This window comes from Lactuca sativa, chromosome 4 (assembly GCF_002870075.4).
Source record: "Lactuca sativa cultivar Salinas chromosome 4, Lsat_Salinas_v11, whole genome shotgun sequence".
Classification (NCBI taxonomy): Eukaryota; Viridiplantae; Streptophyta; class Magnoliopsida; order Asterales; family Asteraceae; genus Lactuca; species Lactuca sativa.
Genome location: NC_056626.2, coordinates 182,730,780 through 182,743,406, shown reverse-complemented (window position 1 = coordinate 182,743,406; position 12,627 = coordinate 182,730,780). Strand labels below are relative to the sequence as shown.

Below are 12,627 nucleotides of genomic sequence, written 5' to 3'. Positions count from 1 at the left end.
AATAAGTGAAAATTATGAGAAAAAAACATGCAAAAAATAAAGAAATAAAAATTATGTATTTATTGTGTAGTACACAGGTTAATTATAACAAAATGTTAAACATAAAGGTTTAAACCGTAAATTTATTTGAAATTTAAAATTTAAAATTTGAAATTAATGGTAGGTTTAATTTATGAAAACCAAATTAATGATATATTGAAAATGAAAATTAAAGTAATGACAAGTGGAAAATAAATATATTTAAAATTATGACAAATGACATGTGGCTAATTTTATGAGGGAATGACATGTGGCAAAGTCATTTTCATTTATTAGGGTATATATATATATATATATATATATATATATATATAATCGACCGACTCAACCACCTCATTAACATAAAACCCTTACTCAACAAATGATTATTATAGAAAACTACTAATGGTTTATTTACCCTAAAAATTATATTGATAAACTTCGTTAACATCTAGCCCAAAAGAAGTAAAAATACGCTAGAAGGAGGGGTCGAACCTCCGACCTTGTGGTTAACAGCCACACGCTCTAACCAACTGAGCTATTCCAGCTTGGTGTTATATGCTTTGTTTTTCTCTTACTAAATCAATTTCAACTGAAATGTGAAGATCTGTTCATGTAACCGATGGATTGTTTAATGGAGAGGCGTGGGGGGGTTTAGAGGATGATGGTTAAACCCCTTTTCTAGGGCTCCGGCAATGAACACAATGCCCCAAATTACAAACCTTCGCCTCCTTTTCTCCACTGCTACCAATCACCCTAATCCCTCTTTCTTTCTCTCTTCTTTCAAACCCAATTCCCTCCTCAAATTCAACAACAAATTTCCCACTAAACTCCACAAATCTTCTTCTTCTTCTTCTTCTTCTTCTTACCCTTTCTTCACCTGTCTTTCATCGTCAAGGAAACCGCACAGATACAATTCCAAATCGTTCAATCCCAATCGTAGAATCAGTACCGGTAACACCAGCTCTTTGAAGCAGAGTGATAACAAAGAGGAAAGTGGGTTATCATCAAAGAAAATGGAGCTTGAAATGGAAGACCCCAAGAAGGCTGGAATGGCTGCTGGGTTTAATAAGAAAAGGGCAGAGGGTAGAGATAAAAGTAGTAGACCTAAAGACCTTAAACTAAAAGTTCGAAGACTTAATCCTGTTAATACAATATCGTATGTCCAGGTATCCGCTGTTAACCCTACATTATCGTTACAAGCTATTTGCTTTTGTACATGAAAATGGGACTAATTATATTACGCAGGTTTTAGGAACCGGTATGGATACTCAAGACACATCTCCATCAGTTTTGCTCTTCTTCGACAAACAGAGATTTATATTCAATGCTGGAGAAGTAAGTATTTTGATCTACTTTTTTTATGACTTTTTGTCAAATGTTTAACTGATTAGAGAATGGAATACAACTGCAACTCTTTGTGCCAATAATCAAAAGTTTACCCCTTTATTGAACCTTTTTTTTTTCTATAATTTCATCAGGGGTTGCAACGATTTTGTACAGAGCATAAAATTAAGCTATCAAAGGTAAAATTAGTCACAAATATTCATAAACATAAAACATCTACATTTACATTCATCTCGTTAATGGGAATTACTTGCTTCTTCTACTTCAGATTGATCACATATTTCTTTCACGTGTCTGCTCTGAAACCGCTGGTGGACTACCAGGTTTGCTTATAGTTCTTGAATTTATCTCTATATTTCAAGATTAGCTTTATATAATGTTGAAAATGGTCAATAATTTTGAATTCTGTAATATATTTCAGGTCTTCTTCTGACATTAGCTGGAACTGGTGAAGAGGGTATATCTGTAAATGTATGGGGACCTTCAGATTTCAAGTATTTAGTTGATGCAATGAAATCATTCATTCCAAATGCAGCCATGGTTCACAGCAGATGTTTTGGTACATTGGACAAAAACCCTGAAAAACTCCATGATCAACTCAAGCTTATCGATGATGAAGTTGTCAAAATATCCGCTATTTTGTTAAGACCAAATTGCCCTGAAACTCAGGGGCATAAAGAAGATGATTTTTCATTAAAGTCTAGTGATGTTTCTGTTTTATATATTTGTGAGTTACCCGAAATCAGGGGTAAATTCGACCTAGAAAAAGCCAGATCACTTGGACTAAGACCTGGACCAAAATATCGCGAATTACAAGAAGGGATTTCTGTGAAATCAGATTTAAAAGACATCATGGTATATCATCTTCCATTCTTTCTTTACTTTTTGATTTTTCTTGAACTTTATATAATAATTTTTTTTTCTTGTTGATTCAATTTGACAATATCAGGTTCATCCTGATGATGTTCTTGGACCTTCTGTCCCTGGGCCCATTGTCCTCCTTGTAGATTGTCCTACATTATCTCATTTTCAAGAATTATTATTATCCACATCAGCTCTTGACACTTTCTATGGTGAAACACCTAACAAAAGGGTCAATTGTGTGATTCATTTAAGTCCTGCATTGATTGTAAACTCTAGTGATTATCAAAAATGGATGTCAAGATTTCATGGAGCAGAGCACATTATTGCAGGACACCAGATGTAAGTTTTGATCTTAATTTCATCCCCAAATTGTTGATTTTTATGAAAGATGAATTAAAATGTGAGAAAAATAATCAGGAAGAATGTTGAGATCCCAATTCTGCAATCTAGTGCAAGAGTTGCAGCTCGGCTTAATTATTTATGTCCACAGTTCTTTCCAGCTCCTGGTTATTGGTCTCTTGAAAACCTAAAAAGTTCAATGCCACCTGTCATAAATGAGGTATATTTTGAGTTTTATGACATCTTAAATAACAGTAGTTTAATGGAAAATCACAAAATGACCAAAAGGGTATGGCCCATTTAACAAAGTTAATACCTTTTTGATCCTTTTAAGTTTGAACAAAGTGAACTCCAATTTTGCATTTTGGATTTTGCAATGTTGCTTTTTGCATTGCCCCCATCGCAAAAGATTTTGAAAAAAAATCATATGTTGGATAATATCTCAAAAAGATTGTATATTTTTATGTTTTTTTCCGGATTAGACCTCAAATTTATTTTTTGCTTTAAAAAGACCTTGTATTTTTTCATTTTTTTCGAAAAAGCCCTCAACTTTGTATTTTTTTATCCGAAAAAGACCCTCAACCTTTTAAATGCCTCCAAATAAACAGTCAACTTTTTTAGTTTTTCTCGAAAAAACCCTCACGTTTTACAGGTTTTTTTTGGCAAAAAATGACTAAAAGGGCCAAATCAGAAAAAATGAAAAAAGTACAAGGTCTTGTGAAATGACTTACTTTGTGAAATAAAGATATCATTTTGCAAATATTAAAATTAAAGCTTTTTTTTTTAACAGCCTTTTGTATGTAAAAGTAATTCACAATTTATTGAAATTTAGTAATTGACCCATTAAATACGTGGTCATTTTGTTAAAAGGATAAAAAAAGGTGGTCAATTTGTTAAATAGGAACACCCATTTTGGGCATTTTTGTAATTATCCCTCAAAAAAATAATTGACATTGTTTTAAACCTGCAGGATACTGATTTAAAAACTATATCTGCTGAAAATCTCCTCAAGGTGTGTTTACTTGTTTCAAATTTCAATACAAATTTCTTTCCTTTTTACAGTTTCTAATCATTTATTTAAACAAATCAAGATTTTTACATTATTTTTGCAACAGTTCCATTTACGCCCATTAGCACAGCTAGGGTTAGACAGATCCAATGTCCCAAAAACCGTGGGTCCCACTGAGATCATCAATGACCTACTTTTGGAAATACCAGAGATATCTGATGCATCCCAACAAGTTGGTCAACTTTGGAAAGTTGACCAAAACACAATTAAAGAAGAACCTTGGTTGAATAGTCAAAGTGGTGTTCCAAGTTGTTTGGAGGATATTACACGGGAAAATGTCGAAATTGTCCTTCTAGGAACTGGTTCTTCTCAACCTTCTAAATATAGAAATGTTAGTTCTATCTTCATCAATCTTTTCTCTAAAGGTAGTGTGCTTTTAGATTGTGGTGAAGGAACTCTTGGACAACTAAAAAGAAGGTAAATAATGTATCTTTTGGTTAATTTCATCAAAGACCCTATACTTTGGGTTTTTTCCAAATCAAACCTCTACTTTATTTTTTCCCCAAAAAAGACCTTGCATTTTTTCATTTTTAGCAGGTTTACCTGTAATCTTCTGATTTTAGACAGTTTTTCCGGAAAAACCCTCAAAACACTTTTTTTCCTCCGTAAAAACCCTCCGATATTTATTTATTTATTTATTTTTCAGAAAAAGCCCCTTGATTTTTACTTTTTTTTTTTATGAAAAAACCCTTCCAACATTTTATTTCTCCAAAAAAGCCCTTAGATTTTTACATTTTTGTTTTTCCGAAAAAACCCTCAACTTTTTTTTTCTCCAAAAAAGCCCTCCGATTTTTACTTTTTTTTTTCCCGAAAAATCCTCCCAACTTTTTTTTCTCCAAAAAAGCCCTCTGACTTTTACTTTTTTTTTTCACGAACAGCCCTTTGTTTTTACTTTACTTTTCATTTTTTTTCCGAAAAAACCCAAACAAATATTTTTCCCAAATTTTTTTTTGTCAAATGTGAGGCTTTTTTGGAAAAAAAAAGGTCGAGGTTTTTTCCGGAAAAAAACTGTCTAAAACCGGAAGATTACCAGTAAACCTGCTAAAAGGGCAAAATCGATAAAATGGAAAAATACAAGGTTATTTAAAGAAAAAAAATAAAGCTGAGGTTTAATCCAGAAATAATCCAAAATATACGGTCTTTTAATCTTTTATGATATTACATTAAAATTCACAAATTTTTGATGTTTTAATTTTAACAAAAATATATTTCAACAGATTTGGGATTGAAGGAGCAGATAATGCAGTTAAAGGTTTAAAATGTATTTGGATTTCACATATCCATGCAGATCACCACACAGGTCTAGCAAGAATCCTTGCTTTGAGACGCGATTTATTAAAACGGGTCCCACATGATCCATTAATTGTCATTGGCCCTCGACAATTAAAAAGATTTCTTGATGCATATCAAAGACTCGAGGATTTAGACATGCAGTTTCTTGATTGTAGGCATACAACAGACTCAAAAAACACTTTTCAAGATTCTAATTTGTTTACAAAAGGAAGTCAAATGCAGAGTCAATGGAAAAGACCAAATAGCCCTGTGGATATGACCTTAGTGTCTCCCATTATCAACAACTTGAAGGAAGTGCTGAAAGATGCAGGTTTAGATGATGTCATTAGTTTCCCTGTTGTTCATTGCCCTCAAGCTTTTGGTGTTGTTTTGAAAGGGAGGGGTAAAATTGGAAATAATGGTGAAATTATAAACGGGTGGAAGATTGTTTATTCGGGTGACACGCGACCATGTCCTGAATTAATCAAAGCTGCTCAAGGAGCAACGGTTCTTATACATGAGGTAAAGTAACAAAGTTTGACTTTTCAAAGTCAAAGGTCTTATCACAAGTTTTATAAAGTACAATTTAAAAAGTAGGAAGAAAACAAAATTGCAAAAATGGTCCCTGTGGTTTCTCATTTTATGTGGCTAAGGTCCAAACCTTTGAGAAGTTGCGGATTTGGTCCTTTTCAACAAGTTTTTGTTGTGGTTTTGGTCCCTTTTCCATTAACTTATAATGTAATATTTATTAGGATATAAATATTAGGGTTTAGGTCATTTTTGGTCACTTAACTTTTGGTTTTGTGCTCATTTGGTCACTTAACTCTTTTTAAGTTTTAAAAGGTCATCAAACTTTTGGCTTTGTGCTGATTTAGTCACTTAACTTTTGGTTTGTTCATATTTAGTCACCTAACTTTTAAAATTGTGCTCATTTTAGTCACTAAACTTTTAAATTTTTTAAAAAGTTTAGTGATTAAATGAGCATAATTTTAAAATTTAGGTGACTAAATGAGCACAAATCTAAAGTTAAGTGACTAAATGTGACCAAACCAAAAGTTAAGTGACTAAATGAGCAAAAAGTCAAAAGTTTGATGACCTTTTAAAACTTAAAAATAGTTAAGTGACCAAATGAGCACAAAACCAAAAGTTAAGTGACCAAAAATGACCTAAACCCTAAATATTATATGCAGAAATGGTCCTTGTAGTTTGGTTGCAGAAATGGTCCCTAATGGTAAAATTGTCATTTTAAAAAAGTTAACGGAAGAGGGACCAAAACGAGAACAAAACTTGTTGAAAAGGACCAAATCTGCAACTTTGGTCCTTGTAGTTTGGTTGCAGAAATGGTCCCTAAGGGTAAAATTGTCATTTTAAAAAAGTTAACAGAAAAGGGACCAAAACCAGAACAAAACTTGTTGAAAAGGACTAAATCCGCAACTTTTCAAAGGTTTGGACCTTAGCAACATAAAATGAAAAACCACAGGGACCATTTTTGCAATTTTGTCTTTGTCTAGGAAGAAATATTAAAGTTTAATGTGTTATTAATAAATATCAGGCAACTTTTGAGGATGCATTGGTGGAGGAGGCGATAGCAAGAAATCACAGTACAACCGAAGAGGCGATTGGAGTGGGGAACAGTGCGGGTGCATATCGGATAATTCTTACCCATTTTAGTCAAAGATACCCGAAAATACCCGTTTTTGATGAAACTTATATGCATAAAACATGCATTGCTTTTGATATGATGAGTGTAAATTTTGCTGATTTACATGTGCTTCCAAGAGTGCTTCCTTACCTTAAACTGCTGTTTAAGAATGAAATGGTTGTTGATGAAGCGGATGATGTTGACAATGTTGCCACTGCTGCTGCATGAATTTAAATGTCTTCTGACTTTTTCTTATGGATTCTTGATTATGTTCTTGAATGGAAACTGTTCTTAAAGTTTAGGGACCTGATTTGTCAAGTTTCTTTTTTAGTGGGTGTAAATATTTCTTCTTGTTGCTTAGTTGGAGGGCGTCTTTTATACTTCTTTAATTCATTTAAGGGCAAAGTTGCTAGAAATAGCAGGATATTATACTCTTTTTTTTTTTAATCAATGAGTAATGTATTTTGGTTTTTACCCAATAATATATCATTGCACCCACATTTCTTACACTTACATTTATTTACACATAGTAGTCATGTGCTTACATATAATATAAATGATAACTTGAAACTTGTAAAAATAAACTTTATTTTTTTTACTAATAATAGCAATACACTTACATGTCATTACTTGTAATGTGTGATGATGTGCTTAGTGATTATAACTTTTATTGATGATTGCCTGATTTGTAAAATTTTGTTTATCTATAGTATCAATCTACTTTGATTTCTTTCTACACGTGATAACAAAAATGCCTATATTTACATAACAACAAAGTACTTATATCTTTTTCATTGTTGTTAAGATCGAGATTTTATATAAAATTGTTTTATGCTTTTCAAGATCATATGATAATAAGAGTGGATCCGGAAAGAAAGGTTCTATGAAAATGAACTAGTCTTTAAATTTGTTTGTATTTTGTAATGTCTTGTTTGTGCAATACCTATTATAATTTGATATTGGTTAAGGCATTGATAGTCAAATTAATTATAACCTTTTAAGTATGAATCATAAATTTTGTTGCTACAAACAACAAAAAAATAGGAAGAAAACATCAAAAACATAAAAAGAAACAAGATAATTGTGATTGTATACATTGTATACAACTAAAGACAAATCATAAAGAGAATAGCATGGGTGTTATGATGTTTTGTTTAATTCAAAATGAATGAGTTATGTAATAATATTCAATAAGACTTTTTTTTTTTTTGCCTCTTGCAACATGTGATGCTTGATTTTAAGGTTATATAGACAATATTTTTAGAATTTTTTTGAGGCTCCACTATATAATAAAAACTAAAGAGGTAGGATCGGATCGAGTTAAGATTTTAATATCATACTCAGTAGAAACCTAAGATCCCCAATAGATTTTGCTTCAGACGATAAATCCAAGTATGATTAGGATTGTGTTTCGTTTGTAGGATCTTAAAATCGTAAGATCTTAAGATTAATATTTGGATTTGGATATGGAATCTTAACAATAAAGCAACATCTAACCTGAAAGTTGTAAGCTTTTTACATGGTTCAAGTTATATATTGCTATTATTAGTTAAAAAAACTGTAAAAATATCTCATTACTATGGGCAAATATATAATAACAGTACAACAAAACCCAAAATCTCATCAGAATGAGTTAATGGAATGTAGATATATACCCGACCGCGCCTTTATGTAGGGATAAAGTGACTGTTCTTTAGATGGCTTCCATCATATGAATCACAAACGTGTAACGAGGGTACATCACGAGGCGAGTAAGCATACACAAACAATCTCTATTCCTAATAAAAGACTTCGAAATTGCCACAAGGCATCTTCCTAGACCCTGTATTTGCCACCTGTCATCATTCTAAGCCCTCGTTTTCTTTCTTCCCTCCTAAACAATTGATAAGCCGATTATTGCCTTCTAATTTCAATTTCATTCGGTTTCCTAATTTTACTCTGAAGTTATCTATATATTCAACCCAATACCAAAAAACCAAGAATAAAATCTTATTCAAAATTGAATACACGTTATCTCGGCTTCATATATACATTCATTCTCATAAAATTCAAACTATACGGGTACTCTCTCTCTCATTTGCTTTTTCTATATTCTTTCTTTTATTATTTTTCCTATTTAATCTTGCATTTGTTTGCTGAAAGAAATGGTACAGGGATTTAATCCATCTTTGATGCATTAATTTTCCCAATTCTTTGTTTCTACTCTCTCGATTTCTTCTGATATACTTTCATTCGAGGAGTATTAAGACCATAAAGTATCATTTTATGTATTGAGGTTTCAATGAATCTATTATGACATCGATATCCATGGAATTGCAATTTTTAAGGGGATCTGCATCTTTGGACCTCCTTTGTATGGTATGTATTATCCAAATTACAATTTTTAATTCATATTCCAACCCACTAATGTTTAATATGTTTTGAATAGCAGGGATCAAGTAGCATCATAGGTCTATCTGTAACACCCTGTTCCGAGCCATTCTGTGATTCAGGGTTGTGGGTCGGAGATCGATTCCGTAAAAGCTTTAAGGCCTTAAAGAGGCGAAGTTAGTCCTTGAGAAAGAGATAATGATGGTTGGGAGATCAAACCTTTGAATTGTGTTTTGGGCCGAAGAGCGGAAAAGGGAAAGTTATAATCCGGGACCTTGCATGAAATATGGACTTTTGTTCGAGGAATATTTAGTCCAAGATATCTAGATAATATTGTGGGGCTTTCCGTCACCTTTCTGTGGATATATAGAACATCAAAATCAGAGTTAGAATAAAGAAGTTATGGCCGTTTGAAGTTAAGAGGGTTTTTAGGTTGAGCTTGTGCAGGGTGTATGCGGGGCGTACTAGGCGAGAGGTGATCACAGAGTCTAAACTAGTACGTTGGACATACACAAGCTAATGTGAAACCCTAATTTTTAGGGTTTCATCCCTATTTAAACACTTTATCTCACCTTCGGACCTCCCATAATTAGCCTCCGCACCCTTTAAATTCCTAATATTGAACCCTAGCCTTGAGAGTGGAGATCTTGGAGTCTTTTGGTGATTTTGTGCATTCTTGTTGAGGAAGAAGGTGTTTGAAGAAGGTGGTGTTGCATGCAAGCTTGTAGATCCAGAAACTCCTTCATGTTGTGCATCTTTTGAAGGTATAAAGTCCATACTTTGTTGATGTTCTTTCTATATCTCTTTAGATGGGTATTTATGAACTTTTTTTCCCAAAAATCTTGGACCTTTGTGAGTATGAGCTACTCTAGAGCTTCTTGGCTGTCCTTTTAGATGTTTTTGAGTGCCTTAATCCATAAAAATGGTTGTTTGATCATTTCATTTGGCCCATGCATGAGTTAAGTGACCTTGAGTGTTGTGGAAGTTAGAGTTTTGAGGTTTAAGCCCTCCTTAGTCATGCAAAGACTTAAAGTCAGAGACTTTATGGGTTGATACATTATTTGGGATCAGATCTGAGAAGTGGACTTAATGGCTTAACTGATTAAGCGCTTAATGGTGATTTGGGGTTGGCTGCGGAGTACGTTGGGCATAACCAGCTCGTACGCTGCGCGTATTGGCCAAAGAAGGTGTACGCTGGGCGTACTTAGCTGCCATTGACTTTTGTTGACTTTTGGGTTTTAGGCCATATTTGGACTACTAGGGTTTTGGGCCTTGTTGGGCCACTAGTCCTTTTGACTTTGGGCCTTCTTGGATTTTGGCCCATAGTGGGATTTGGGCACCATTTAGGAATTTGGGCCATTCTAGGCTTTTAGGTGTCTTTGGGCACGGCTCGGTTGCAATTTATGACCTGATTATTAATTAGGATATTATTTGATGATATTTAGTGCGGAGGTTTCCCGGATCAACAATTAGAGCATTTATCTTGTGTATGTAGGATGCTATTTGCTCTTCTGACTCTTACATGTTTGTATAAACCTGTGTGGTAGAATAGCTGTATCTGTGATGACCAGTTGGGTCTAGATGTTATTATTGTGTTATGTTGTTTATATATGACTAAGACTGTTGATAGTATCCAGGGTTGCCGATAACCCACTGAGCATGCTGTTAGCCCACTGGGACGGCTGATAGTCCCCAGGGTTGCTGATAACCCATAACCGTTTATTTGTGCTGTGTTGTGTGTGGTATTTTGGGGAACTCACTAAGCTTTGTGCTTACGCTTTGTGGTTTATATGTTTTAGGTTTTCTTATATTAAAGGCGGGGCACGACTCGATTGCATCGCATCAATAGGGGACTTGTGTACTTGATAACTTTTGATGATACTCTGATAAACGTTTTAAGATCTTACAGTTGTGATTTAAATAAATACTTAAAGTTTTAATTGAAAATTTTGGGTTGAAATTTGGGGTGTTACAAATTGGTATCAGAGCATTGGTTTGAAGGATTCAGGCGTACTCTCGGGTGTGCTTGAACTCAAACCTAGGAGTTGGTAAAATTTCTAAAAGAAAATGATTTTCTAATAAAGTTTTTAAATAAAAAGGGGTTTGATGCGTGCAATCAGCTGAGCTCAAGTAAGTATTTCCCAAAATACCGATGCATGTTTTATGATTGATGTTTGATGTGAGTATGTGAGAATTGCATGCCATATTAGGGCTAAGGATCTGCTCAGTGTTGCATAGTAGGACGCTTAATTAGGAGAGATGCCTTTATGCCTGTTGTGTGAGCTGGTAGTGATGCATGCTAGTGACTAGAGATCTTCAGGAGCTTCTAAGATAGGACTTCCTATTTATTTGATGTTATTACTTATTGATTCCTGAATGCTGCTTGCTTTGTGCTTTGTAGGACTCATATTGATGTAAGTTAGTTATCGTATGGATATGTTAAGTTACATGCAATAAGGGTTAAATAATCTTAGAGTGGTTGACTTGGTCTTATTACACAACTCTCGTTTGAGTCTAAACGTTGTAGGGTTGAGTCTTTTAGTTGAAGGATTATATAAGCTTTATTGCATGTAGTTATATTCATGAGGTAATTAACTGACATTAGTAGAGGTCCTTCAGCAACTGATGGCAGGTTAAGGTGGGAATCCTAGGAAGCGCTTTAGTGGGAGAGGTGCGATGTTTACAAGATTTTAGTGGGTATCACTATGAGGAAGTAACTTAGAGGATTCAGGATGATTATGAGGAAAGTACGGATAGGTGTGGAAGTTAGTATTGGGCCTATACTACTGGAAGCATAGGATCCGTACTCGAATCAAGGAAAGTCCCAAAAATTCTAAGGAGCTAGTTGAGGGTAGGAACATGGTTTGGCACCATGAATCTGTTACAACATTTTGGGTATTATCAACTTTTCAGTTATGGCGGTCCGGGAAGAAGACAGGTCGGGTGATTGTTTGGGACTTAGTGGCCATATCAGTTGGGGAAGAATGGTGCAGACATGGATGAGTAGTCGATTTCGAGGTCTTAGGGGCCCTACTTGAGGTAGTGTCAGTTTGAGTCATGGGACTCAATGAGGGAGCGGTTGGCATGAGTGGCTTGAGGATTGCAGTCTTAAGACTGAGTGATCGGCCGATTTCTTATGATGACATTTTCTATGAAGAGGATTATGTTCTCCAATTTTCTATGCTGGGAAAGGGAAGAAAGATCAAGCGTATGATTGTAGAGATCGGGGAAAGACCCAACGGGGGAAATAGGATGGTTGCGGTATCCACGACAAAGGTGGAAATGCATAAGAGAATTTGTGTGGTTTGATCGCCTCGAGAAAATTTCATGTGTGGAAAGAGAGTCATTTTAGTGGAGACTGTACAAGATGAGGACCAGGGGTATGCCTTCCTTGAGTTTAGTTAGAGCGTGTTCTAGCATGTTGTTCTAGGTGATTAGGAGAAGTGGATCGGGAATGAAAACTTTCGTTGTCTATGTTATATCTCGACTATGAGGATGATGCCTCATGTGTTTATGATTGTGTCTTGCGATGGAGTGAAGGACAGAGATTCAGAGGCGAAGTGTGTGGTAGTCCAATTATTCTTATATGGAAAATTGGTGCTATGAATGGGCTATCAGAGTTTTGCTTGTGCATTTGTATGGGATTCTTGATGATTGAGGCGGTTATGACTGGGAAGTTTCCTAAGTCTCCATCTGAGATTCGAAA

The 12,627-nt window shown here is 34.5% G+C and overlaps 1 protein-coding gene and 1 non-coding gene across 2 annotated transcripts; one reads left to right on the top strand and one right to left on the bottom strand.

Annotated features, from left to right (window-relative positions):
• Window positions 1-492: 492 nt before the first annotated feature.
• Window positions 493-566, bottom strand: TRNAN-GUU (transfer RNA asparagine (anticodon GUU)). The gene has a single exon. It is a non-coding gene; the product is annotated as a tRNA-Asn (tRNA).
• Window positions 567-653: 87 nt separating this feature from the next.
• LOC111900818 (tRNase Z TRZ3, mitochondrial) lies at window positions 654-6,911 on the top strand. Its single transcript, XM_023896707.3, has 11 exons — window positions 654-1,187; window positions 1,267-1,356; window positions 1,500-1,544; window positions 1,634-1,688; window positions 1,787-2,220; window positions 2,315-2,568; window positions 2,647-2,788; window positions 3,539-3,580; window positions 3,684-4,054; window positions 4,855-5,431; window positions 6,462-6,911. Exons 1-11 carry the CDS (start codon window positions 714-716, stop codon window positions 6,777-6,779), a joined length of 2,802 nt encoding a protein of 933 aa, XP_023752475.1. The 5' UTR covers window positions 654-713; the 3' UTR covers window positions 6,780-6,911.
• Window positions 6,912-12,627: the final 5,716 nt, after the last annotated feature.

Coding starts and splice junctions, on each gene's coding strand:
- LOC111900818 (XM_023896707.3), top strand. CDS start 714: ATGAACACAATGCCCCAAATTACAAACCTTCGCCTCCTTTTCTCCACT. Junction 1,545..1,633: donor ATAAAATTAAGCTATCAAAG/GTAAAATTAGTC, acceptor CTTCTACTTCAG/ATTGATCACATATTTCTTTC. Junction 4,055..4,854: donor CTTGGACAACTAAAAAGAAG/GTAAATAATGTA, acceptor ATATTTCAACAG/ATTTGGGATTGAAGGAGCAG.